This window comes from Lonchura striata, chromosome 1, assembly GCF_050655825.1.
Source record: "Lonchura striata isolate lonStrDom1 chromosome 1, ASM5065582v1, whole genome shotgun sequence".
Classification (NCBI taxonomy): domain Eukaryota; kingdom Metazoa; phylum Chordata; class Aves; order Passeriformes; family Estrildidae; genus Lonchura; species Lonchura striata.
In genome coordinates this window covers 93239057-93266248 of record NC_140703.1, presented here as the reverse complement: position 1 = coordinate 93266248, position 27192 = coordinate 93239057, and the positions used below count along the sequence as shown (strand labels likewise).

Here is a 27192-nt window from a genome sequence, read left to right as displayed (position 1 = left end):
GAGCAGATAGAAAATTAATCCCATGACTGTCATGAACTATCAAACAAGTGCAAGTGAGATGAATGAATATATGGGCTGGGCTCCCCTAATTTTTGCAGAGCATATGAAATACATGACGCCTAGTCTTTTTTGCATTGGCCTTAAATCAGATAAATCCAATATATGAGACAAGATGTTGGGGGTACTGTTAATTAATCTAAAAAAGAAAGACACTTTGAGGAAAAAAACAACCAAGTAATTGAACATACAAACCCTTCAAAGAATCTGAGTAAATTCATTGAATTCAGTGAAACAGTCCTTGAAGGCACTTTATTTGATAGCTCTGCTGGACATAACATGAATACTTTTTGGTGCTTGATATTAAGCAAAACATTATTGAGAAGTCATTGTTTGTTGTCTGGTTAGCATACAATGGCTTCAAACAAATATGCTGCTGGACTGGAACAGAGGATTTTTGTTTTGTTCCAGTGTTCAGGGTGAAGTTGACTGGTCAATGAAGTTCACAGGCATCTGTGGAGTATCTCTTACATCATAGTATTGTCTCTGCAAGTCATCAGGGCTTTAGCAAAAAAATGTTAGGAAAAGTAGTAGTATTTTGGCAGTGCAGATACAACCTTTGATAAACTGTAATAGCTAGCACAAGTCCAACATTGTTTACTGTAGCACAGCTTCCCTTTCTTGTTTCACAGAAAGTAAGTTGCAGGTTTTGCTCCTAGCCACAAGGGAAGGAAGCATCATTTTTTAAGACTTGGAGTTTTTTTAAGAGAAAAAACAAAACCAAATTATGACGGACTAGTGGAGACAAGTTTATACTGTAGACAAAGTCAAAGTAATCTAGAATTTGAGGTTTTGTTGAGAGAGAAGGGAATTTTCTGACAGGTTTTGAATGGGAATTCAAGTGATACCAAGACTGTATTGACTTCAACAGCATCATTTTAGGTTGACGCACTGAGATAGAAAATAATAGCAGTGTGTATTCTCTGTTTTCATTGAATTGAACACCATACTTAATTCCATCATACAATTAAATTCTATTTCATAGGACCTAATATACATAATCCAGAAAAATTTACTATTAGATTGCATTTGGGTACTGCTGTCTGCTTCAGTAATAGCCTAAATGTCATAAAATCACAGACTGGGTTGGGAGGGACCTTGAAAGATCATCTTTTGTGGGGAAAAGGAGCCTCAATGAGATTATCTAGCACCCTGTCCAGGGCATTTCCCAGTGCTCCAAGTAAGGCTAAGTGGGTTGCAGACATTCACTGCCATGGACAGTGGGTCAGGACATCATGTGGTGGGGTGGATGTCTCACAAGAAGGCACTTTATTTTTTTTCAAAATGTGTTACAAAAAAATATCTCTTCTATCAGTTTTATTCTGAAATATTTGCATTGCTATTGAATAAGCTTTGCATTTTGGTAGTTAAAGGTAGAAAGTAACTGCTCAGTCGGACTGAGCACTGCTGTTACAGGCACAAAATAGATTTACAGGTCTGTTGAATGAGAGAAGTAAATACAGCTGTCCTGTCCTGTCCTGGAGATTTAACTAAAGAATTTTTTTGTCTGTGGTTTTAATGTCTCAAATAAATTTGTGGGTTTGCTTTGTATGATAATTCAGAAAAAATAGTAAGAAAAGCAAAATCTTTTTCTTCTGAATAAAGTCAGAAATTTTCTATGAAAAGCTTTTTTTCTGATAACTATGGGTTAGTAACTTCACAGGCTGTACTAGTTTTAGTGAACAGTGTACTTTTTTTTAGTGAATTTTATAGTGCAAGGCTGTGGAGCTAGTGAGGGCACTCAGAATTACCTGGATTCTGTTCCCAGCTCTCAGATTCCTTTGAGTCTGAAATGAACCACTGTACTTTCTAGAAAATGTGGGCATCACTGAATCACTGAGCAGATTGTGAAGCTCAAGCCTTTAAGGTTCCTTAGTTAGATGAAATCTTGGCTGTGTACTGAGTATCTGGGGAGCCACAATGGATCTCTGAAGCTTTCCAGAAAAGTGTTAAACTACTTTTCCCTTTAAAAGTTCTTAATTTCTAATGCTAAGTACCTGGAACCCTTGGAAACCTCAAAATTATTGTTAAATCACTCTTCATCCTTCCAGATACTAACAGTAGGCTTGGAACAGAGCATAGCATAACAGCTCCTTCAGTCAAGTGGGGGTTTTTTGGTTGGCTTTTGGCTTTTTTTTTTCTTCCCTCCAGTAAACCAGTTTGCTAGAAAAGTGAAATAACTTCCAACAGTATAATGAAGAAAATTGCATACTTAATCATTATAATGATCATTTCTTTAGTGAATTTCACTGCCTTCCTACAGTGGAAATACTGAATAGAGGAAAATGTTTCCAAGAGTGGCTAAATGCCAAATATGCAAAGCTCTGCCACAGCAGAGGTTGATTTTCAATAATTTAATGCTTTTTTTGTTTGTTTGTTTCTTCTCTCTTCTGTTTTCCTTCTATCTGTTGTAGAACTGGGAAAGATCCATCAGATTGCTACTTGGAAGTGGATGAGGAAAAACAGAACTGAGAATTTTTATGCTTGATTTTTATTTTTGCCAGCCAAATTAAAGCTTATTTCTAAGTTACTGCCTGAGAAATTCAACTTCTGTGGCAAAAACTTGTGTAGGCAACTGGCCAGGTAGTATATACACAAATTAAAGTTTGTTGTTAGGTTTTCACACAATGATGGAGGTTTCTTTGGCACCTTCTATTTAAAGAGAAGATGAAGCAACCATGAAAGTCTTGCTATTAAAAAATACTAAGCCACTGCTGTTTGTTCATTAGCCTCCTTGGGGAGGTTGCAATCTTAGCTGAAGAGCAGTACAAGCCAGCCCTGAAAAAAATTGATTCCAAGAGAATAGATCCCTGTTCCCAAAGACAAGTAAATGTCTTTTGAATGAAGTTCTTTGTACTGGCCATGCAACAATATGATTGGTCACCCCATTATGGGAGGCCTTTGATACAGTTAGTTTGTGGTTTATCAGGGGCTTCTCCTTGTTCAAAAATATTTTCTGGAGCTGAGACACAGAAAATAACAGGCTAAACTTGCTTTGCAGGCATCTTTCCCAGGAAACCTGCAATTAGTCCTTGTTCTGCGCCCGACAGGATTTTTTCATCGAGCTCTCTCGGACATTGCTTTCAGATTCAACAAAGATGAGCTTAAAATGAAAGTACCTGTAAGTAATCCTCTGTTTTCACTTTACTACCAGGAATCTGTAGAAGTACTTAAGATAGCCAATGAGGTCCAAAGAAACCCCAACAAAAAGCCATGCTTAGAGGCAATTCTAGCAATTTTAGCTAATTCATTATGGCTTTTTCTTGAAAGAGTGTGTAAATTCTGAAGCAGATGTATTTCCCTTGGACAAACACTGTGGTTTCTGTCACTTGAGCAAATGTACAATGGATGCTTGTTGTTATATCGCCAGTAAACCCACAGATTGTACTTTTGATTGCAAGTGTACAGCATTTATATTTTAAAATAAAATTTGAAACTATAGGAGTGATATAAAAGTTACTGTACTTATCAGATGTAAATTTCAAGGGGGAAAGATGGTCTTTAAGAAAATATTACCCCATCTTTCATTTATTTTGGGGAATCAGTCCTTACATTTCAAATCCGTGTAGGCACTATTGTTCTGTCCTGCAAACCCTGGATAACAAGGAAAAAATAACAAGAAATGAATGTTGCTTTTAGAAAATATATGATATTATATGATTGATATGATATGATATGATATGATTTATAAAGATAAAAAAAACATCTGGCAGTGCTATGCTGTATAATCCATAAAATTTTTTTTTAATATGCCTGGTGCTCATGCCCATATTCAGTCATTTACATTTATATCATCTTCACCTGAAAGAACTGTTAAGTTTGTGTTTCTACACCCACAGGAAATAGTTCCATCTCTCACTTTTATATTTAAAAGTGCATCTTCTCTGTCGGTGTCTGAAGGATGGGGCTTAGAATCATTAACAAGGGACTTGTCACCACTGATCACATTCACTTTTTTCTGTCCTGCTGCAGATCATAATGCTGGGCTCAGTGTCAGAACTGCAGGGTTACATTGATAAGACACAATTAACAGAAGATCTTGGTGGCACCCTGGATTACTGCCACACCAGATGGCTGTCCCGTCGCACTGTAAGTCTTAGGTTTTGTTTTAACTTTTCAGCTTAATGAACCCTTCTGTTTTATACCCTGTCATTTATAAAACAGATTCCAAGTGATGCAAGTTGACTTGCTCAGTGTGAGAAGATGTTCCCAATGGTACTTAGTCATCTTAGAGAAATAATATGAGTAATAACTTGGGAGTGGTTTTCTGAACACTTGGAGCGAAGGAACTACAGTGTGTTATTGTGTTGAGGTTTATTGGTTTTGCTACAAGAAAGAAAAGGCTCAGATTGTAAAATAACTCCAGATTATAAAAATATGAAGAAGATACACCTGATACAAGCCTAAGAAAAATATACAATTAAGGAATTAATGGTGACGGTATCTGTTGCTTGCAAAATTCTACTTTGGCCATTTTTCAGTCTTGTAATTCATCTGTTTGGGTTTGTTTTGAGAGTTATATTTTATATGCTTATGTTTGTTTGTACATATGTGTGTGAAGAACACAAAACATCTTTAATGCTTTTTATTCCAAAAGGCTATAGAAGGTTTCGCCCAAAAGGTTAAGCAAACAGCTCAGATTCTTCAGTCCTTTGGGACTGAGCTGGCTGAAACAGAATTACCAAATGATGTGCAATCAACCAGCTCCCTTCTTGCAACACACACAGAAAAGAAGGACAAAATGAAGGTATGTAATTTTTGTAGAGATGCTGTCTTCTAGTTAAACTGTCTTTTAATTTATAGCTAGCAATATTAATGGAAAATATGGATGATGCTAATAGATAGTAGTAATGTGAACCAACGATATCTTTTTGAACTTGGTTTTTTGATGTTAAAAATCCTTTTTGCATTAAAAAATGACATTCTTGAAACTAAGTTTATGTATGTACAAATGCATAATGGATTCTATGTGATACAGTCATTTCTTTGTAAGTAGTGGTGTGTTTAATTTGTAGTTTTGTTTGCAACAGGAAATTTGATTGTATTTGCATGCATATTAAAATATATGGCCTTTTGAAGCAACTCAAAGAACAACTGTTCTTTCAAAAAGGATTAAATGAAAGCTATTTGGCGGTTTCAGAACTGTGCATCTAACATTTTTGAGATATTTGTAGCCTAAAGCTACACTACAAGGCTGTCTACTATGAAAATTCATCCCAGTTACACTGGGGTCTTAAGATGGTAAACATGGAAGAAGCTGACATTTATCATTTGCTGTCTGTTGTCAGCCACTGCTTTTAATAAAACTGTGCTTGCTCAAATGCTATTGAAATCCTTTCAATTCAGTGCCTTGTGAATTCTGCTTAAAAAAACAACATGCCACTACAGCGTAGGGGGTTTTTGTTTTGTTTTGTTTTGTTTTATAGGAGGATATCAGGGTAGCAGTAGAACAGGGAAATGATATCCTTGGAAGTATTACAAAACCAGTTACTGAGAATCCTGATTACAAACTGAACCAAGATCAGCTAGACAATCAAACAACGGTAGAAAGGTGAGAGGTCTGAAATACTAAATATACTGCTTTTCTGGTTTTTCAACCCCCCCCCCCCCCCCCCAGCTCCTTTATTTAATTCCATATTTATGCTTTGTAATTAATCAAATGTTTCAGTGTGAACATTATAAATAATTTCAGAAACAACAACTCTGTTGTCATGTCTGTCCTGAAATAAGTAACCCCCTAATGCCCACTGTGGGGTCACCTGGCTATAGGGAAATGTGGTTGGAATTCCGATAGCACACTACATTGTTCTTATTTTCATTTTTGTCACATTTGGACTCTATACTTGAGTATCTTTTCCTTATTCTAAAGAATATCAATGCTTTGTTGAGCGACGGATGTGCAATCTAAGAAATTTTGCTGCTGTATAGAAGGCATGAGTGGAAGACTGAAGTGATCTATCCCTTCTTTTCAGTAGATTTGTCCATTTCCATTAGGTCCCTTTGAAGTGGGAGGGTTTTTTCTTTTAAACCTGTTTACTTATCAATGTTGTTAGTAGCTTTTAAAGGCTGCTAATGAGTACACTACTCTTGAAGTATGTATGCACCGATTTCCTATGTGCTTCCTTTGAGCATATAAGTAATAGATATTGTTTTCCTTTGCTCCCTGCCTGCCACATACACACCCCCCTCACATTACTGCCAGGTTTGAAGACATTATATCACTGTAGCACAGATGTAAATTTTCACAAAGCTATGAAAGCATAGCTCATTTCCCCCAGGCAGTATTCTGCATTCTTTTTTTGTCTGTCATTCTATGTTTCTGTTACACTCAGGCTGACTTTCTTTCCAAATAACTGTCCATTCCAATCCACAAAGTTTGGCAAAAGTCACTTTTTTTGGTCACTGTTGCTATCAGCCATCCAAGGATGATCAGGGTGGGGGTTGCTAATTTATCCATAACATTCCTATTCAATACAGTATCTGACGGAAGTTGGAACAAACTCTCTGTGTGCATGTGTCACTGGTTTTTCTTTAGTTGGTTTTAACTTGTAAATTCAGAGTTCATTTCTGTAGTTTTAAAGACAAAAGTTCATTAAAATTCTGATGGGTTGCCTTCCCTGGATGTAGCCTAAGTACAGCAAAGTGCACTGTATAAAGTCCATGGGATATCATACTGCCAAATGCAATAATAGAAGGCAAGATAAAAGTGGAAGTTTTAAGTAATTTGCCAAAATTATAATCAAAGAAGGTTTTCCTCATCACAGTACAGCTGTACACTTGCCTGTGATATTTAACTAATAACTCTGCTTGAAAGAGAAGGAGCAATGCCCTTCAGGTTTATAGTGAGCTTTGCTCCAAAGAATGAAATGTAAGGGCAGCTGGCAGTTCATTTTTTTACCTTTTCCTGTGAGCCTAAGGTTCGGGTTTCTCTGAGTCTTAACCCACACACATTTACATATTTATATATGTTAGCCCCAGCTCCCGATGTTCTCAGGCCAAAGCTGAGTGGGTGCTTAAAATAAGCACTTGCCCATTTTTCAGAAATTAATATTTGTGTTGAGTTTCAGTTTTTTACATCAGTGTTATTGTAGGAAATGATACTGTGTGATACAAAAAAATGTTTCCTGTCCAGTTTATTTGTCCTGAAAAAATACTGCTTTGGGGAGGATTTTTTAAATTTATTGTGGAGGGTTGCATTGTCCCTTGAAGGTTGTACCCATCCTTCTTAGAGTTTTATTTAATGTGTTTTGTTTTGATTTTCAAAGGCTACTGGCTCAATTACATGAAACAGAGACTGCCTTTGATGAGTTTTGGATGAAGCATCAGCAAAAACTAGAGCAGTGTCTGCACCTTCGGAATTTTGAACAGAATTTCAGAGAGGTGAGAACTTCTTGGTGGCAGTCAATATTTGGTAATATAGAAATGATTCATAAAATGCTTCCTACTCTTCATTTTACAGTTCTTGTGTGTACTTGAAAGCTTTCTCCAAGCTTTTTCTTTTACTTGCTCTTACTTTACACACTGCTATCTTTACTAGTTTGGATTCTTGCCTATAGAGACATAATGTTTTGGGTTTTTTCTGCAGTCTTAGGAAGTTTTTTTCCATGTACCCAGCAGTGTATAAGCATTCAAAAACTTTGAAACCTGTTCTGTACCACAGAAACATAAAATGCTGCTGCAACACTTTCATCTTGCCAATAGGTCCTTTTATGGAACCAAGTCTCAACGAAATGTTCTGGCTGAAATTTTATGAAAACTGTCTCCAGCACTGTGGGTGGGAAGTTGCAACCACAGTGTTAGAAGCTGGGTGGAGGCTGCACTACAGTTTTCACAGCCAGTGTCTGATCTCATGTTGCTTAACTCGTGCTTGATGGCACCTACAGACCTTTATCCTGGTGTAGCTGATCTCGGGGCACAGCCCCTGTGTCTTCACGAGAGCAACACTCAGAAACACTCTTGCAAGCATTTGTGTGTCTCTAAAATAATTGCTGGAGTGGGGACCTCTCCCTCATGTTCTGCCGTTAACCTTAATGTCACTTTGTGTCCTTGTCATCTGGTAAAAGCAAGATCATAAATGTTTCCTTAGCATTAGTGTTCTTGCATCTTTTTCAGTACCAGGAATTACTTTGCTGCCTTTTCTTTGTATTTGTTTTCCTTTTGAACTGGGGGGGAAGGTAGGCTGACAAAAAAAGGTGCTTTGTCTCTGTGTCCCAGTGACCACATAATGTGAGTCACCTGGCTGCAGGTAGTGGCTATCACCTTTGTAATTGGTGGGTCTCTGGAGAGGTGGAGGTCTCTTCATTCATATATAGCTGTGTCTCATTTCAGGTCAAAGCAGCTTTGGATATTGTGTCTGAGAGACTGTCTGCTTTCACAGATGTGGGAAACAGCCGTTCACATGTGGAGCATATTTTGAAAGATCTTGCCAACTTTAAGGAAAAATCAGATGTAAGAACTCTACAAGCCTCTTTAATTTCTACTATGACAGTGCATGTGCAGAGGGGAATGGGAATTGGTTGTTGAGTGTGTCAGCTTAAGCTAACAACAAGGCAGAATCAGTGTCTCAGGTAATGTACAGAAGGAATCTGAAATAAAGTCTTTAACCATTGGATCAGAGTAATTCTTGGACATCCCTCAATAAAGAGCAGAGTGACCAGACACAAAGTGTGATTGCCTCATGTAAGAATTACATGAAATGTCAACATAGCCAACTTTTGCATTTACTGATCAAGAGGCCACTTCCATTCCTATTAAATCCACGTCTTTCAATAAATCTTAGATATAAGAAATGTATTGAATGCACAATAAAGATGGCCAACAGAATAATGCACTGAACAATATAGAAAGGGAATCTTTTTCTGATCTGTGCTTCGCAATGAAACAAATTGCTCTTTAAGGGAGGTTGTTGCTCTTAAGGCTGAGATAGTTTTTTTAAATTTGAGTTCAGATTGTTGCTGTTCCCCAAATTGCATTATACACACACAGACCTTGCTGAGTAAGTCATAGAAAGATAGCAGTGGTTCCTTCACAAGGAGGCCTGTAATTAAATTCACTGTTATTTCTGAAGTACTCTGGTACATGAAAGTTCTTGGGCATCTGGAAAGACAGGAAATCACTTTGATTTATTAAGCAAGGCAGATATTAACTAAAGATGTATTCTTTATCAATATGTGTATTTCACTGTGTAAAAATTGTTTCATTGATTTTGATCCAAGGAAAGATGTACTTTAATGAGTGCTTATTTTCTTAGGAAACTGTAACAAAAGCCAAAATGTTAGCCTCAGAGCGTGATGCTTTTATTCAAAGCAATCATTATGCTGTGGACTCCATTATTCCAAAATGCAGTGAACTTCATAATCTCTGTGATGCCTTCACTACTGAGACAGAACGGAGGAGAAAACTTCTTAACAAATCTCTGGAACTACATGACTTACTAGAGAAGGTAAATTTAGTATGCGACAGTTGTTTCCTGAAACCTCAGTCGAACAGTTGTCATAATGGCAGGTAACTTTATCTCAGTGTGATGGAAGTTTTCTCTTTAAATAGCTGAATACATGACTGGTTGAGGTGTTTTAGACTCTAAGTGGGTGATGCTAACATTGGTACCTTCTGAGGCTGTTCTTCTCTGTTGCCAGTCTATGAAGTGGTGTGATGAAGGAATTTACCTGCTGGCTTCCCAGCCAGTAGATAAGTGTCAGTCTCAGGATGGTGCAGAATCAGCGTTACAGGAGATCGAGAAATTCCTGGATACTGGTGCTGGCAATAAAATCAAGGAGTTGAATAAAATTTACGAAGAGTATGCACACATCCTCAATGAAGACCTAAAGGTACCAGAAGACATTTATGTGTGTCTCCATGTCCATTTGTTCATTCTAGAATTGCTCTCTTGTACTGCCATTGATGGAGCTAAATAATCAGTACTAGGAGTTATACCTGTGAACTGGAAAGTCAATACATTTCTGTGCCTGAGTCTCATTATATCTTTGGATAAGCATCAAGGGCTTCATAGACTTTTTCTAACTACTTTAATTTTTCAGACAGTAAAATTGCTTTTAAAAAAAACTTCTCCCAAGTGAGTATTTGAAATATTTTTTTTTTTTTTAGTGTAGCAAAATGTGCTACTTTTTTTTTTTTTAGAAATCGAGAATATATTCCTTTTCTTCATGGTTGATCTCTTCATGTAATAGAATCTTTAGACACTCAAAAAAAATTTTTTTTTTTTTAAATTGAAACTTGATTCCTGTATTTCTCTATAGTAAGTACACAAAATATTTTTGAAGTGATGTTCCAATTCTTATGTGTACAAAATCACAGTAGATTACACCTTGTTAAGAGTGAAGAATTCATGTAATATTTCTAAATGTGATATGAAATAATTGCAATTTCAAATCAGTATGCTGTAGATGTCAATTTAGTTTGTTAATAGGTCTCTGACAGGAATTTAAAAATAATAGTAAATTATTTAAATTATATTTTTAATTCAAGTTGGTTTTTATTTTCATGGCAACTGTAGGAGCATGTACAAAAGGTTTTCCAGAAGCAAGAAAGTATGGAAGAAATGTTTCAAAAGCGGCAAGTAAGTCTAAAGAAATTGGCAGCTAAGCAGACACGTCCTGTTCAGCCAGTTGCTCCAAGACCTGAAGCATTTGTAAAATCTCCTTGTACTTCTCCAGGTAAGTTAACTGTATTAGCCTTTAGTTTTTTGTGCTATGCTGAGAATGTTAAAGAAACTTCCAGCCATAATTTGTGGTTGCACAAGCATCTGTGTCAGATCTGATCCAGTTTTGTTTGATTCTGGTTTACATGTTTAGGTCTCCAAAGAGAAAATGTGTCCAACTCAGAAAGCAGTGCACTTCGGAGGGTAAACTACAGAAAAGGAAAGGTATTTTTTTCACTTTGCATTTTTCACACATGCACTACTTGAAAAAGTCATAGTACAACAGAATATTCAGGAACTCTCAATAAGTATGAGGGAATTCTACTGAAAAAGTGATGGCATTGTCCCAGTTGAAGTAACGCTGCCGAAACAGTCACATGGTTTAAATAGGGGCTGCTTTGTTGCTGGGCTGGTTATGAGGGAGGGTAAACTAAATAGTAGGAAAAATGTTAGGGGCAGCAAAATATTAAGTGTATGAACAGGAAACATTTTTTATTTGCCAGTAGTAATTGGCTACTCTTAAAACCATTGACAGTGAAGAAGTAGTTGTCATTGGCTCCAAGGCAGCTTCACCTGACCTACTGGATTGCCATTCCCAAGTGGGGATGGTCTTCCTGCCCTGCCTGCAGCAAGGGAAGTATCCTGACAGCAGCAACAGAAACAAGTCATTTCTCACTGGGTTAGAGAGTTGAATCAACTCAGCAAAGGTGCAGCAAAAGACAATGCCAGGAGGAAGGCTGGGCCACATGACCAGGATGAACAACATTTGGAGAGGAAAGGGGTAGTTCAAGGGGGGCTTGGAAGCAGAACCCCTCTCTTTTTTTGGCAAGCCATAGTTAGGTTTAGGCATTACAGTAAAAGTTTTAGGAATTACTGTGTCAGTTTTAAGAAGTAACCAGAAAGTTAGCACAGTACCTTATTTTTAGCTTGAGAAACAGACTAAGGTTAGTGTTGCCTACAAGATTATGCTGGTGCTCTGATATCCTCTTGAAAAGTGGCTTTCAACCACCATCTTTTCTAATCTGGCTTTTGATGGAGAACTTTCCACATCCAAATATTGTGTGCTTGAAGACCTTCAGGGTGACTTGAATTTTTTTTTTTCACAGCCTTCTCACAAACTGCCTTCAGTTTTAATGGAGTAGAGTCTTTCCAGTGAAAAGTGCTGAGCACAAAGCTCTGAATTTTAAAGTGTTTTTTCTGCATCTGTGATACCATGATTATTTTTTTCATTGTTTGTTTCCTTCTTTAGAGTGAAATGACTGAACTCCATCAAAGCAGAGGAGGATCTACAATGGATGATGAAGAAAACCTAGCTGTGTTAAGACAGTAAGTGTATTTTGATAAGCAAAAAGTGTGGGTTTTCTCTGATTTGGTTCCAGAAAAGCCTTAGTTTGGCTAAGGATTTGCTAAAACAAGTACATTTCTCTGAAATAACCCTCAGTGACTTTTGAAATGCATTGGCTATGCTCTGTGCACAAAGGAAGACATTTCAGTCTGTCTGCAGCATTTTTTAGAGTTTGGGTAGTATCAGAGTTTACCTTTGCTGCAGTGAGGTGATGCTATGGCAGGACAAGTACATATTTTCATTTCAGAGATTATTCAGTTTTGAGTAACAAACCCCCTGTAAATCTATTGAAGGCTTTGGTCTCCATGCTTTAAGACTTTGTCTTTTTATTGGACTATTTTTAGTCCTCGTTTTTGGTATGTGTTACCAAAAACAACACTTTAATAAAAACTGAACAGCATAAAATATGTTAACGAAATTACTTAGTGCTACCTGCAATGCATATAGCAGACATTGCATTTTTATTTGTAAACTGGCTACTTATATGGTCTTTTTACTGTCATAACATTCTGTTACATCACACAAAATCACAAGGGAAGGAGTCTGGGGAAAAGTATGATTCAATGCTTGATCATTACGGAAATTAAATTTAAAGCATCATCGAGATTTTTAAAGTGTGCCCTAAATGCCTCTAATTTCAAATTACCAGTGTAGCTTTAAGTCTGTATTTGATAATCCTATGCAGCTCCAGCTCCAACTCCTGCAGTAGTTGCAAACACAGTATAACCAGACTTTGTACATACAATGATAAAACACTCTACTGCTTCAATTCAGTTACTACAGCACTGACACAGCTAGATTTTATGTTTTCATGTTCAAACATATCTTCAAAATTTTTCAAATATTTTAAAAACACATATCTCTCGATAAGGATATTTAAAGTAATGACAGGAATATGCATGGAATATCACATTTTGTGGAATTTATTATTTTATTGTCTGAAGTAAATAAGAGAAACAGACAAAATTAATGTTGCCTCATTACTTTACATAAGTAAATAGGCCCACCTTAATTGTCTTTCTTTGTCCACAGGCATGTAATGAATGAACTTATCGAGACTGAACGAGCATATGTTGAAGAACTTCTCTGTGTTCTTGAGGTAAAGATGTTAATGAATCTTTTGCATTTCAAGGGTGCTGTTATGTTTTCCTTACCACTCTGTAAAGCTTCTGTTTGCTCTGTTAAGCAATGTGGTCATTATATTTTTCCTTTCTCATCATCTTTTCACAGAGGCAACAATATGTGATTTTTTTCTAGAAATAGCCATACAACTAGGATTTTGTATTAGAAAACACAAAACGAGCAGAAAATAAGATGTGTCTTAGTATTTAGGTGGAATCATAGTGAGATTTGTAATGATCATTAATTGCTGCAAAAGTTTTTCCAGAGTTTTGGGTCAGTTGCAGGAAGGTCATGTGTCACACAGGAACATGAATATGTATCAAGAGGCTCCCGTATCAGAGGAGTAAAGTTGTTTCTTACATCATTTTTTGCATTTCTTTAAGTGATCTTCCACATGTTTTGGGTACAACTGTGGCAACAGAATGCCTTGTAATAAAATCCTCATTTGAAATCATCAAGGAAGCAAAGGTGCTCCCTTTGCTCCACACTTACAGAGGCATGATTGCAGCATGGCTGAGTTGCTTGTACAAATACACTGCAGTATCCTTTTTTTCCTCAAGTTCAAGTCTTCAGCTATGGATGTGTCATTTTCCTTTAATGCTATTTGATTTCAGGAAATGCTGAAGTTGCAGATAACTATGGCTGAATAATTTGATCAGGATGAACTAGAGTTGAGACAAGTGGATATTCTTGGTGTCCATATCAATGTTAAGCTCCTAAATTGGAACTGTCTAAAGTTATGGACCAGGACTGATAACTTCTGAGTGCATACCTTCAAGTAGGAGTAGTAGTCTTGGACCCTGGTCTTGGTCTTGCTAGTTTGTGCTGAGCTTCCCACAGCATTTACATCCTGTGTTCAGTCCAAGTGCTGGAAGTGTTGATTACAGCATGATGGTCACATCTGAAATGTGATAACAAATCCAGGTCAGTTTGGAGTGGGCCTTAAAGATCACTTTATCCTCTGCTGTTGTATGCAATGTATTTGTACAAGTCTATTAATAAAATCAAGATTTGAATAGTTTGAGGATATTTTGTCTTTACTGCTGCTACTGGAGCATCTTTCTATTCCTATGGCGTTACTTTTGTTTTCCATAGAGTGAAGTGCAACTCCTGTCTTGCTAGGTCAAGTGTCTTGGTTTTGTGCCACTGTGAGCAACAGTCCAGTACTCTGACTGTGCCAAGCACACCTCTCTGTGCCTCCTTGCAGTTTGGTATTCCTCTAGCTTGAACTTGGGTGATTGGGAGTACCAGCAGTAATTCTGGATCAGATACTTGCTGAAGTATGGCTCAGTGGCAGTCTTCCAGCTTTTGAATAATTCTAGCTATTAGTCCATGGTTCTGGCTGTTCTCCCATTCCCTTTGGTTCTCCTATTCTATTAATTTTTCATGTAAAATAACCTGGTATTCCTTTGTAGAGACAATGTCTACTCTTATTATGTCCCATTTGTTTGCCATGCATTTTCTGTCAAGGATGCTGATAGAAAAAAATCAAGGCAGTTTCCCAAGATTGATTATTTAGAAACTGCTATAGCTTATCCAAGATCAATAACTTTCCTTTCATTAACAACCATGATCATCCCACTTTAGTTGGTGAAATTTCATAATCTTTACTGGGAGAAGAATACTGGTCTAGTCTATTTTTAGGTATTGAATTCTACCCTTTTTTCCACTTTCTTGGATGGTTTTAGAGCATCCAGACTATTTAATCTTACTTTAAAAATGTTTAAGTCCTTCTTAAACATTTTTAAAATAAGATTAAATAATCTGAGCAAGATTTAAAAATCTCTGTGGCTGCATTAAGTAGCTTTCCCTCTCTTTTCTTAAGACACAACTACTGCATAGGTAGTAAAACATGAGGCTTTTTATAGTAAATTTTAAAAATATATCAGTTTAAAGTGAAAAATATTACAAAAACATTTTGTCAAAGTATGCATTTCACGCTTTTGTTCCTTCAAAATTTATAAGAATTGAACTCTGTCAGGCTTCCTTTCACCTGAGCTAAAGTCAATACTCCTTTTTGCCAGTGCTGGCTGTGCTGCTATGTTTGATATCATCTTGACTTAAAGTGGAAATCATTCTGCTTGTGGAGCTCTCCATCTAAACTGCATGGTGGCTGCAGTAGTTCTTTTCCCATTAAAAAAAACTTAACTCCATTTTAGCTAAAATTTTTAAGGCTGTACAACTTTCCTTTGTTTATTTATTCCACTGTCTTTTCTTCAGACATTGCATTTTCCTACTTGGGGGCAGGAGAAATATGAGAAAGGAGCCAATGTTTAGCTATTTATGAATGCCAACGTCATTGCCTATACCACAGGGGGTTTCTTTTTTTTTTTTTTCCTTTTTTTTTTTTTTTTAATGGTGTTTGAGGAACAAATACTCAGACTTTAAAAGGGCTGATTCTAAGTTCTTTAAAAAAAAAATTCTGTCCTATCTGAATGCTTGAATTCTTCAGGTTAGCTGACTTTACCAGCTAATTCTTCTACTTTTTGTAGTTTGGACCACATATCGAAAATGTTAAAAATCTTAATTGTAGGTGCACTTTTGCTTATCTTTTCTTTTAATTATTTAGTTTGCTTGCTTGGTGTGGTTTATTATAATCAATGTAACTTAATGCAAGGATCACTTTGTGTTTAAAAAAATTTAAAAACCAAACAAAAATAACATACCACAAGAGAGAGAAATCTAATCCAAATCTAAAGAAGATAGAATTATCTTCCTTCAATGCCTGTATTCTAAGAAATTTATTTATATTAAGAAATCTGCTTATAATGCAGGTGTTAGATAATTCGTGTCATTTTTATGGTTGACATATAGGGAGTGTTTTTTTTTATTTAGTGTTATTTAGTGTTTTGAGAGAATGCAGATTAGTGACCTCAGGCCAAAGGAGAACAGTCCTGGACTAAAGCCACTTGTATCCTTTTCTGTGCCAGATAGACAAGAGAATGTGTGCTTATATGACAGCTGGAGGATGTGGGAATTTAAAGCTGATCCTTTTGGTACTGAAGCAAATGGAGGATTTTTAGGTTAATGGTTTCTGAGAGAGAAGTACTGCAAGTTAAGGGAGATAATAATTGTGCCTCTCTCCTGTGTTGCAGGGTTATGCTGCAGAGATGGACAACCCCTTAATGGCTCATCTCATTTCACCAGAACTGCAAAATAAGAAAGATATCTTGTTTGGGAATATGGAAGAAATTTATCACTTTCACAACAGGTGAGGATTTGCATTTGGTTCTAAAAGCAATATTTGGATGACATTCTTTACTTCATATTTTAATTGCTTTAGATTGCTAAAAGATCCTTACAGAGTTCTACTTGTCTGTATGGCATGTCAACATTCTATTGCATAGAAGAGGAAAAGCAAAATATCTATAAAAATGAGCAAAGCTGATTAACTAGTTGTTACTTATTCAGGCAAAACTAAAATGAATGTTTTGTCACTTTTTTTTTTTTTATGTTTTGGGTGGGTTTATTTTTAGTTTTGGGAAGGTAGTTTTTGGGTTGTTTGGTTTGTGGTGTTTGGTAGTATTTGGAAGCAAAACCCAAAGACTTTAAACTGCACAAATCCTGCTGCTGAATACATAAGGAAGGGAAATGAAATCCCCCCTTCTCCAGCCCTGTATTCGGTTTCAGTTGCAGCAACAGTAAGCTGAAAGAAATTGATTAGGATATTTGTTTTAATTTGCTATTCACTTTAAAGTACACAATCTACAAGAATTATGTTTGGTTTTGTAGCATTACAACTCTGTTTCTGAAAGTTTAGAAAACGAATTGCAAGACTGTGAACCTTATGACAACTTTCTTTAATGTGTGCTCTAAGAAAATTTTCTTTCTTGTAGAATATTCTTGAGAGAACTAGAAACCTATGTGGAATACCCAGAGCTAGTAGGACGGTGCTTTCTGGACCAGGTATGTGTGGTCTTTTGCTGCCACTTGATTCCAAACCTCTTTAGGGCTGTAACACGTGAGAGTGAGTCTCATGTAGCAATTACCACCACATCCCCTTTGTTTGTCCTGAACGTGTAATAGGTTGAGAATGTAGATGCTATTTGAGAGTTCCTGATATTTTCCCCTATGCAGCACAATTGATTTTGTTAGAAAAAACTACTATCTTCTTAAAAGAAAACTGCTTTTTTAAAGTGGCAGTCAGGAAAGCATGAAAAGGAGTCATGCACTGCATTGTTTCACATCATTATAAGTGGTTTGTTTACTTGGTTAGATTTCTTTAGTGGATTGTTGTTTTGTTCTTTTCTTTTTTCTTTAAAGAGTACACCTCAACAGAGTAAGTCCAAAACATTTTTGTTTCAAAAATTCAAAGATATGACGAAAATAAACTTTTTTAATCGGGGATGTACTAAACAATGAGTCTCACCTGTAGTATACTAAAGGCTAAATAAGAATGTGTGCAGCTATTGATGCTCTAAAACTCCAGGGAGGAGCCATGCCTCTCCCTTCTGTTTACTGGCTACATCCATGGAAATGCTATTTCCTAAAACTGAGGGATGGAGATGCTTCTGTGCCTGCTGATTTCCTGCCTGGTCTTTCCTTTATATCTGTGGTTACTATGACATTTTCAACAGTCTTTATTTCCTTCTGCTTTCAGCAAGTGCTGAAGTAATGCTATTTAATTTTTGATATAATAAGGGGGAGCAAACTGCTTGATTTATCTTAGTATGACTCCCAGTGAAAAGCACATTTGTGAAAAGAAAATAAAGGGAAAGGACAAAGTCTTTTTAAAAATTTACACAGTGGATCTCATGGCTGGGCACTCATAGTGATATTTTTCATATTGTAGTCAAAATATATTTGTAAATATAACACATGCTTCTTCATAAGGTGTTTAACATTCAACAGAAGCAAAAATTAACAGGAATATTTTATTTTGCAAATTAGTATCCATTACAAAATCAGTGATTTTGCAATTCCTTGAGGCATCCTAAGCAAAAAATAATGATTCAATTTTTGGTGATGGTCATGGGTTCTTTCCTAGCATTATTGAAAATGAAAAAAAAAATGTTATGAACTTTGTCTATTAAAGTCACAACAATTAATGGACTTGTCTCCCAAATTCCAGATGGAAGACTTCCAGATTTATGAAAAATACTGTCAAAATAAACCTCGATCTGAAAGTTTGTGGAGGCAGTTTTCAGACTCTGTATTCTTCCAGGTATGCTTTATGCCAGCTTGAATCCCTAAAATAATGGTGGCTTTTGTTTTGTTGGGGTCTGGGTTTTTTTGTTTGTTTTATTTTTAGTGAACTTTCTCAAGAGCAAATAGCACAAATACTGAGTAGTGTCCTGATGAAATCCAACACTGATTACAGGAATGTCAAAGGAAACTCGACCACAAGCTCAGTTTGGACTCATACTTGCTGAAACCTGTTCAAAGAATAACCAAATACCAATTATTGCTAAAGGTAAGTATTACTAAACTATAATGTAAAGTACTTTTTCTTTTTTAGAATGCCGCTTTTTTTTTTGAAAGCTGCTTCTCTCATCCTGCTGGAGAGAAACCTAAAAGTTAGTGAAAAGATGTGTAAATGGAAACACACGAATCCCTGTTCATTAGTTTGCAACTCAGTTCTCTTTTCTTTCAGTCAAAAAACTTCTAATAAGAAAACATTACACAGAGACATCTTGTGTAACTACCTTTGCCCATAGATTGTTGCTGAAAAGAGGGTTGATGAGGGGAAAACAGAAAGTCCAAGAAAACTTTGAAACAAAGATAATAGAGTGTCTGAAGTACTTCAGTTGTAGTCACCCCACCCATATTGCAGGCACTTGCCTTGCTGGACTCTGGGAAATGCACTTGAGAGAGAACAATGCATGGTGTTTGTATGAGGGATGGTGTTGTGATTCAGTTAAATATGCCATACTGAAAGTGCAAAATAATAGCAATATGCTATCATAAATTTATTTAAAGTATTTTAGAACATTTTCCATGTTTGAAATAAGAAATATTTATCAAAAAGACATGTTACAATTCTTGTATTTAACAGTAGCTTTAAAATTCACCTCAAACCAGATTTACTCTTCAGTTAAAACTGAGCTGTTAACAGCCTTTAAAGAATTAATTCCTTTAGTCTTGTGTAAAAAGAGGAGAAGTATAAATATTTTTTTACTTAAAATAACTTCCTACCCATGAGTAAATTCTTATTTTCATACTGTGAAGTCAGAGGAGCTTCACAAGAGCTTGCTGCTGTGTTTATCTGTATCAAATTGGAAGATGCTGTTTCACCAATAATCACTTTAGAGAAGGATTCCTTTTTAAATGTGTAGACAATACCCAATGCAGTAAGTTTAAATCTGTTACTAGCATGCCAGGCCTTGCTATAATTAAAAGAGTAAATAAGTTTTACTATGTTTTAAAATTTGTTTTGAAAAGTAAAAAATTAAAAAACCCTGTCCTTTTGTTAGAGGATTGTTGGTTTGGTTTGCTTTTTGGTGGTTGTGGGGGTTTTTTTTGTTTTGTTTTTGGTTTTTTGTTTGGTTGGTTTTTTTTGCAATTGTGATGAAAAATATGTTTGCAAATTTAGTCTTGTAAAGTTCTTACATGCAGCTTACAAAACCTCTGGATGAACAAAATATATTTGGCTAATGAGCAGGAGAAATGAGAAGTAAATTTTTAGGATCTATTGAGTTCCAGCCACTGTTGAACTAACTAGATTATATGGTATAAAGCTTCACTTTGCTAATTTTAAAATCACAGAATCATAGAATAGTTTTGGTTGGAAGGGACGTAAAGATCATCTCATTCCAGCCCACTCTGCCTAAAATTCAGTGTTAAAATCTGAACATTCCTAGTTGCTACTGTTTCAAAAGCTAGGCAAATGTGTTGTCATTCCCTTGCACGCAGGAAATGCTGAAGTACAGTAAGAACTGTGAAGGTGCTGAAGATCTTCAGGAAGCACTAACATCTATCCTGGGCATTCTTAAAGCAGTTAATGATTCTATGCACCAGATAGCCATTACAGGCTATGATGTGAGTAGCAGTATTTTTGCTTACTTTTAACTTTATTTTCATTTCTTTTTTGGATGTATGTACAGCATACACTATGTACTAATAATGAGAAGAGTGTTTTACAAAACATGCCTTTAAACTTAATTGTGTAATGAAAATAATGGGAAAGGGATCTCTTTATACTCTTTTGAAGTTTTCCTGCTATGACTAATATTTTCCTCTGTCTACCTAAGTTGTTTTTTCTTTGATCTTTGTGTAAAACACACCCAAAACTTTCAGTTCCCAAAAAGAATAACAAAACCCAAAAAAATACATAAGCAGATTTGGAGCAGAGTTTGGGGGGGAAAACCAAACAACCAAATATGTATTTTGCTTCACTCTCTCCATGTGTATTTCTCTGTGCCTCTGCTACTGGTACTGTAAAATCCTGCCTGAACAGTGCTAGCCAGTGAAAATTATATGTAGAAATTCAACACTGACTTCACTGCATTTCCAATTCAAGATAAACACTGATATGAGAGATTTTTGAGAACAACAGACTTCTAAAGACCTGTTCAGAGTCTGTATTTTAATCTGATGTTATCTCTGTAGTTACAAATATCGCTGGTTTTTTGTTCCAGGGAAACTTGAATGAGCTGGGCAAGCTTTTAATGCAGGGATCCTTCAATGTCTGGACTGATCATAAAAAGGGTCACACAAAGGTGAAAGATTTGGCACGCTTCAAGCCAATGCAGCGACACCTCTTCCTCCATGAGAAAGCAGTGCTGTTCTGTAAAAAGCGAGAAGAAAATGGAGAGGGATATGAGAAAGCACCTTCTTATAGCTACAAACACTCCTTAAATGTAAGACACTGATCAGTCCTGATGGTCAAGGTACTGAGGGCTTAGCCTGTAGTAATATTCTAGTTCTATCTGTGCAAACCTGTGTTGCAGCATTGTACTGGGAACTTCACTCGTTCAGACAAGCCTGACTGGTGCTGCAGGTCTGTGTTATTTTGTGTGGCTGTCTGTCCAGCTGAATGGCAGTTGCATTAATCACATCGAAAACGTAGGGAAAGGTAATGTAAAGCTCATGAAGCATTTGTTGGTCTGGATTTTAAAAGCCACATTTTACAAGTCAGTCTCAATCTAATGTATCTAAACCTGTCTTCTCTCCAAGGTAGCCAGGCTGATACAAAGAACTAAATCTCTTGTCTCCGACACGCAGATCACAAATTGTTAGCTAGTCTTTTCCTAGTGCAAGAAGCCAGATGGGGTTTTCATTTCAGAAATAAGGTACCAAAGAATACCAGTAGCTTCCAACTTCTCTTTTTAATGTAACTTCTATGCAGTAGATCAGTTTCTGTTCTCTTTGCTTCCAGATGGCTGCAGTTGGAATAACAGAAAATGTCAAAGGTGATGCAAAAAAATTTGAAATCTGGTATAATGCAAGGGAAGAAGTTTACATTGTACAGGTAAATAACATGGCACTACATTCAAAAAACAAAAAGCAAAAAACAAACAAACAATAAAAACCACAAAAAAAACAAACAAAAAAAACCCCAGAAACAATACCACAAAAAAAAAAAAAAAAAAAAGAAAAAAGAAAAAAAAAGAAAAAAAAAAAAAGAGCAGGAGTCTAACCCTAAGAAGATCTGGAGGTTTTTCCCTGTTATATCACTAATAGACTGTGATGAGTAAATGTAGGGAAAAAAAGAAAACCTAAATCATATTTCAACGGAAGAGACTTCTGGGGGAAAAAGTAATCAAATCTTACAGTGTCCACAGAGGATATTGTATACACCATTACTATAGCTGTCACTGGAGTAGTGGGTAGCTTGGGAGATGGGGTTTGGCTGCAGCACATGCACAGCCTCTGCCTCAGCCTGGTCCAGTTGCTACAACCAGTTCCTGGTCACAGAAGCACTGGAGAGGGAGCTTTGTCTGTCCCTCTTAACTGATTCTTCTGAGGCTATGCTTTGGCATGCAACTATTTGTGTTATAACTATTCTGTGCTTGATGGCTGATTGTATTTATTTTTGGGTAGGCACCAACCCCTGAAGTTAAAGCTACTTGGGTAAATGAAATAAGAAAAGTGCTAACAAGTCAACTGCAGGCATGCAGAGGTAAAATACTTGGAGATTCTCTTTTTTATTTGTCAATTTTTTTTTTTAATCTATTTTCTCTTTGATCTTCAGATCCTGCCATGTAGATTTTCCCTGTGTAGGACACAAATCAATTTTAATAGTTCTTTTTTTTTCCTCCATTACAGAAGCTAGTCAGCACAGGACACTAGAACAAACACAGAGCTTACCTCTACCACTATCAGCATCATCTTGTGCAAGGTAAGTATGTTGTCACATCATCTTGTGACTATACTAATACATCTGATTTCCATCTCTTCATTGATCCTACCCCTTAATACTGATCCTTGTGTTTTAAGGTTTTGGTTTAGTTCTCTTCCTACTATAAAGCTCTAAAGCCTGGAGTTTATACATCTCCAGAATTGTTCAACTGAGCAGCAGTGGCATTTGTTTTGCCAGCTGATAGAGACTGCCACTGAAGTGTAATTTTCTGCACCAGCCAAGATCCTGGTGGTATTATGTGCCTGCTTGTTGAGCAGCTGATTATATACGTGTTATGGTACAGATAAGAGAGTTTTATGGAACAGCCTTTTTCTACCTTCACGGTTCTTTTCCTTTTCTTTTTCTTCCTTTTCAATGTCATGTTACCTTCTTTTTGTCTTTTTCACATCTCTTCTCTGTCTCATGTTATTTTACTCCTTTTTTTTTTTTAACCAAAGTAATGTGTTAATTCCTCCAGTGTCCCAATTTTTGGGTGAAGTTTTTTCTTTTTTTCTATCCTTCACCATACCAACCTGTATATTCTTCTGTTCCCATCTGTTGTTCTGCCCTTGCCCTTAATCCTCTACTACTTAGTCGGGTTTTTCATATGTGTGTGTATATACCTATCCATAAAACCATGTGCTCATATCCATATGGTGTGTGCTCAAATATGTATTGGTAGCTCTCTGCCCTGCATTTTTTATGCATCTACTTATTGCTCAGGGACAATTTCCCAGATACATTGTATTTGTGGAGTATCTTTCTCTATCCCATTCCCAGATGGAGTTGTGATGGGAATCCACTGCAAGGTCCCTCATTTGTTCCTGTATTAAGAGCTTCTGGGAGGCAGAGGTTATTCCTTTATCTTTCTTCTTTTATTCCTAGTACATTCAGGAGGAGCCTTTTAGCTGCAAGTGAGTGGAAGTTGTCCTGAGCCATCTTTCCAGTAACTTCCTCTGCCATGGTACATGTGATTGCAGTTAGTCAGGAGCAGTATTTCTCATTCATATGTTCCTATGGTCTCTAAATGCACAGTCACCAATTACTTTTTTCAGTTCTGGAAGCTACAGTCTGAGAAGGAACAAATAAATGGCTTTCAGCCTATATATCTCTATGTAAAAGCCTGTTATTTGATTGATTGTCTTCATTCTCTTCTAATGAACAGTCCTTCACGAAACCACATCAGAAATACCAAAAAAATGGAGGAGAAAAAAGCTGATCTCACAAGTCTAGAAGGTTGTGGCACTACGGTAGCACCAAAGTACCCTGAGAAAGGCAAAGGTGAGTTTGCCCATACACACTTTGTTCTTTAATTGGAAGGAGCATGCTTGCACTGCAGATGAACAGGCAGATCCACCAGCAGAGTAGCCACGGTAGTGCAGGGAGGCAGCAGGACTCTGAATGAGCAGGGCTTTGCTGTTTTCAGCCCACCCACAAAGTGCTGCCCACACTGCACTGTCCAGTCCCACACTGTGCTGGTCCCATGTGCCCTTAGCTTGGGATTGGTTTCTGCATTCCAGTGTGTGGTGGGGACAGGCTCAAAGCCATTGTGAATGGATGGTAGCCAAAGGCAGGTGGGAGCTATTTGTTACAAGGCAGAAGTCTGCAGCAGGTCTCTTAAAGCTGTCCATCTTCTCAGGGTTCTCTGAAAAAACTTCTTGGCATTACTTGACATAAGAGGGAGTTTTTTTGTTCTGTTCTATTTTTTCTCTTTTTTTATCCCATCATGGAAATTATTTATTGAACCAGTGGCAGTACAAGCCCTTGCACAGCAAGAACAACCAAACACTTGTGTTGTACCTGGACTTTCAGTTGTCCCTTTTCATTCTTAAGTGCAGGTTCCCTGGTGTAGCTGCAAATGACTTTTTGCCTTGGTCTTTTCATGGCCTTCTCCCTTTTCTTTCTGTGTCTCTCTCTTCCTTTGTAGACAACACTAGCTCTACCTCAGAATGCTCTGTACTGTCAAAAAAGCGCTTTACACTGCAGGGCTTTACTAACCTCAAAAGTCAGAAAGGTAACTTAAAAATAAGGCTAGACCCTTTTCTGTGTAAGGTTGTAATTGAAGCATCACCTTGTGTGTGTGTGTGTAGTGTGATAGGTTTTCACTGTACACACTAGCTTGTTCTTCCAAGGTCAAGCTAGGTTCCTTAGTTGGTGCCTCTGACAGGGAGATTTCAAGGGAAGCCAGCTCTGAGAAAAGTGTGGCTGTGGAGATGCAAGAGAAGGAGTGTGGTTTCCAGTGCCTCCAATCTCACTGTCAAAGCCAAGGATGGAGTTTGTAGTGCCCCATTTCTGTAGACAAACGAGAGGAAGTAGTTGTGTTCTGACCAGACACCTGGCCTGCTCCTAGCTTCAGTGGATCTGCCCCAAATGCCCTTGTACTTGGCAAAAAGGAATCAAGGTGATTCTGTGAAGGCTTTATAGAGGATTTTTTTTTTTGCATCCTTGCTAACAAAATTTTCAAACATATATAACTGCAGCAGAACGTGTCTGACAATGCTGTTTTGTTGGATAGAAAAATAAGTAAGAATTTCCCTATTCTTCCAGAAATGGTCTTTGCCTCTTTTTTCCTAAAATAGGCAAAAAGTGTTTGAGACTTTTCTTGCTTCCTCCTGCCAAGTAATCACACTGGTACAGTCACTTCTTGCTTTGAAGAGCTGTCTTTGAACAGTCTGAATTGCATTAAGATGATGGCACTTGTTCACCAGCATGGTATTTTTTCCCCCAGAAGCACCTTTCCAGAATGCCTGTTTAAAACCCAATTACCTTTGAGTTCTTTCTGGAGATACTCTAGGGTTGTTTATCTAATGCTGTTGAGGTAAGCACTAATGTTCCATGCTTGCCTTGACAGAAACTCCATCTCCTTCTGCTAAAAGCCAGACATTGCCAATGATCCTTCTTACAGGACCAGGTATTACTGTAGAACTAGATTTACATAAAATTGATTTCTTAATTTGGTAATGTTTCTCTGAAATTGAAGTTAATTGTATTCAGTTGATGTCTACTCAGTTTAGGAAAGTTTACATATATTTTAATCTATTACTGTAAAACAGATTTGTGAATTTATCTTCAAATATCTACTTGTAAATAGTTAATTCCTTCTGCTGCCATGCACCAGTGACAGCTAAAATTTTACTACAGAAATCCACTTGTTTTCCAGTGTAAACTCAAAGGTATTTAGCATGCAACCTACCTATTCTCTTTTTTCCAATTCTTCAATATCTCTCTTCTCTGTTTTTTACCTATTCATCCTCCTGCAGCTTCTCCTACCAGTCCTGACAAAAAAGCCAAACGGCATGAAGTAGTGAGTGACCCAACTCCTTTTGGTTTAAGAGGTACAGTGATGCCACATCTTGTACTCCACAGGTTCCCACACATTCCTCATGTAATATGTTACATCAGAGTGCTGAGAATACCTGTATGATGCTGTTGTGTGCAGGGGTATTGGCATCAGCTATGTTTTTCCAAGTGGATCTCTGTACATCTGGTTTTGATGGTACAACTGGTTGCAGTTTTACCTTGGTTTAAATAAAGTAGCATATGGGTAACTAGTTTTTAGAAGACAGGGGGAAAGAGATCTGTTGCTGAAGAAACAGCCAGAAGCCATGTGTTTAATGGAATTACTGGGCTGTCCAGCTATTCTGCGACAAAGGTTTCCATGTGTTAGAATCCTTGTCACTAGGGCCCTTGTGGAGAGGATTTAACTTCTAAAAAAGAAAAAAATTGCAAAACTCAGATCACTGTCACGAGGAATTTTTGTTTTGGATCTGCATTTATTACTGCAGACACAGCCCTGTTGTATCTTTCTTTAGGTAATAGTTGGCAACTTTTACCACCCTGTGAACCCCAGATGACTTAACTGAGCCCTTTGCAGCAATTTGCCTCCTATCCTCCCAGCTCATAGCAAAGCAGAGAATAGGAAAGCACTTCAATAAACAACTCATTCCTAACCAGCAGGGCTGATGGTGAAAGTCTTGAGTACAAATCCCTAGGGCTAATTAACTAGAGTAGTAGAGAGTGTGAGTAGAGCAGTCCCTCTCCTCCCAACTCTTTCCACCACTAACTCCTTTAGAAAATATTAGTCTAAATGCGAAGCTGTTTCAGTCCTGACCATCAGCCTCCCCTCCAGGTTTCTGAAGTCTTTGTCTCGTCTGTGGAAATGGTGCAAGCTCAGTTGCTGTGCTGGGGAAACTGCAACACAATTCACCTTGCTGAGCAGCAGGCAATGTAATCCTGGGCTAGACATGTGCAGAAACACCGCAAGAGTGGATATGAGAGTTACAAGCTTATTCTTCCACAGGTAGCAGGCAAAACCCAGAGATCCCCAGGTACCATGGAAATCCTGAGGGCCCAAAATGTCTGAAAGAAAAATGTGTCTTATGGCCTTTTCCTCAGGTGCTGGAATTTTCCAAGGAAGAGAGTCCTAGATCATTGCTGATTTACAGTAACATTATTGTGTCCTTGGAACAGGCTTATCTGATTTGGTGTTCTGTCCCATCTAGAGTAAGAAACATCTTACCTTATGAAACTGCTAAACCAATTAAATTAATTGAAAACATCTACTAACTCCTCCTTCTGTCTTGCACCTTCCAGTCTCTTTTCTAGCACTTTATCTCTTCTCCTTGCCCAGCTCAAAAAGGGATAAGCAGGGAGCTGACCCAGGCATTTCAGGATGAAACTGTGCCAGGTGATGGCCACAGCAGAGCTCATGGCCCCCATTCATTTCCTTTC

At 37.2% G+C, this 27192-nt stretch overlaps 1 protein-coding gene across 21 annotated transcripts in view; it reads left to right on the top strand.

Moving 5' to 3' along the window:
• Window positions 1–27192, top strand: part of MCF2L (MCF.2 cell line derived transforming sequence like) — a 152796-nt gene that overhangs the window by 120188 nt on the left and 5416 nt on the right. For 15 of the 21 annotated variants that reach the window (XM_021545612.4, XM_077781570.2, XM_077781572.2 and 12 more), the window contains 24 exons: window positions 3059–3178; window positions 4030–4146; window positions 4655–4804; window positions 5484–5608; window positions 7323–7437; window positions 8386–8505; window positions 9308–9499; window positions 9693–9884; window positions 10571–10730; window positions 10869–10939; window positions 11964–12040; window positions 13092–13158; window positions 16277–16392; window positions 17018–17087; window positions 18253–18345; window positions 18502–18594; window positions 20034–20159; window positions 20759–20980; window positions 21499–21591; window positions 22164–22242; window positions 22389–22461; window positions 23627–23742; window positions 25313–25372; window positions 25722–25796. In XM_021545612.4, the coding sequence (XP_021401287.2) occupies window positions 3059–3178; window positions 4030–4146; window positions 4655–4804; window positions 5484–5608; window positions 7323–7437; window positions 8386–8505; window positions 9308–9499; window positions 9693–9884; window positions 10571–10730; window positions 10869–10939; window positions 11964–12040; window positions 13092–13158; window positions 16277–16392; window positions 17018–17087; window positions 18253–18345; window positions 18502–18594; window positions 20034–20159; window positions 20759–20980; window positions 21499–21591; window positions 22164–22242; window positions 22389–22461; window positions 23627–23742; window positions 25313–25372; window positions 25722–25796 (2722 nt within the window). Of the gene's footprint in view, window positions 1–3058; window positions 3179–4029; window positions 4147–4654; window positions 4805–5483; window positions 5609–7322; window positions 7438–8385; window positions 8506–9307; window positions 9500–9692; window positions 9885–10570; window positions 10731–10868; window positions 10940–11963; window positions 12041–13091; window positions 13159–16276; window positions 16393–17017; window positions 17088–18252; window positions 18346–18501; window positions 18595–20033; window positions 20160–20758; window positions 20981–21498; window positions 21592–22163; window positions 22243–22388; window positions 22462–23626; window positions 23743–24388; window positions 24476–25312; window positions 25373–25721; window positions 25797–27192 lie in introns of all 21 variants that reach the window. The other 6 variants (XR_014949759.1, XM_021545619.4, XM_077781573.2 and 3 more) reach the window with 3 other exon arrangements.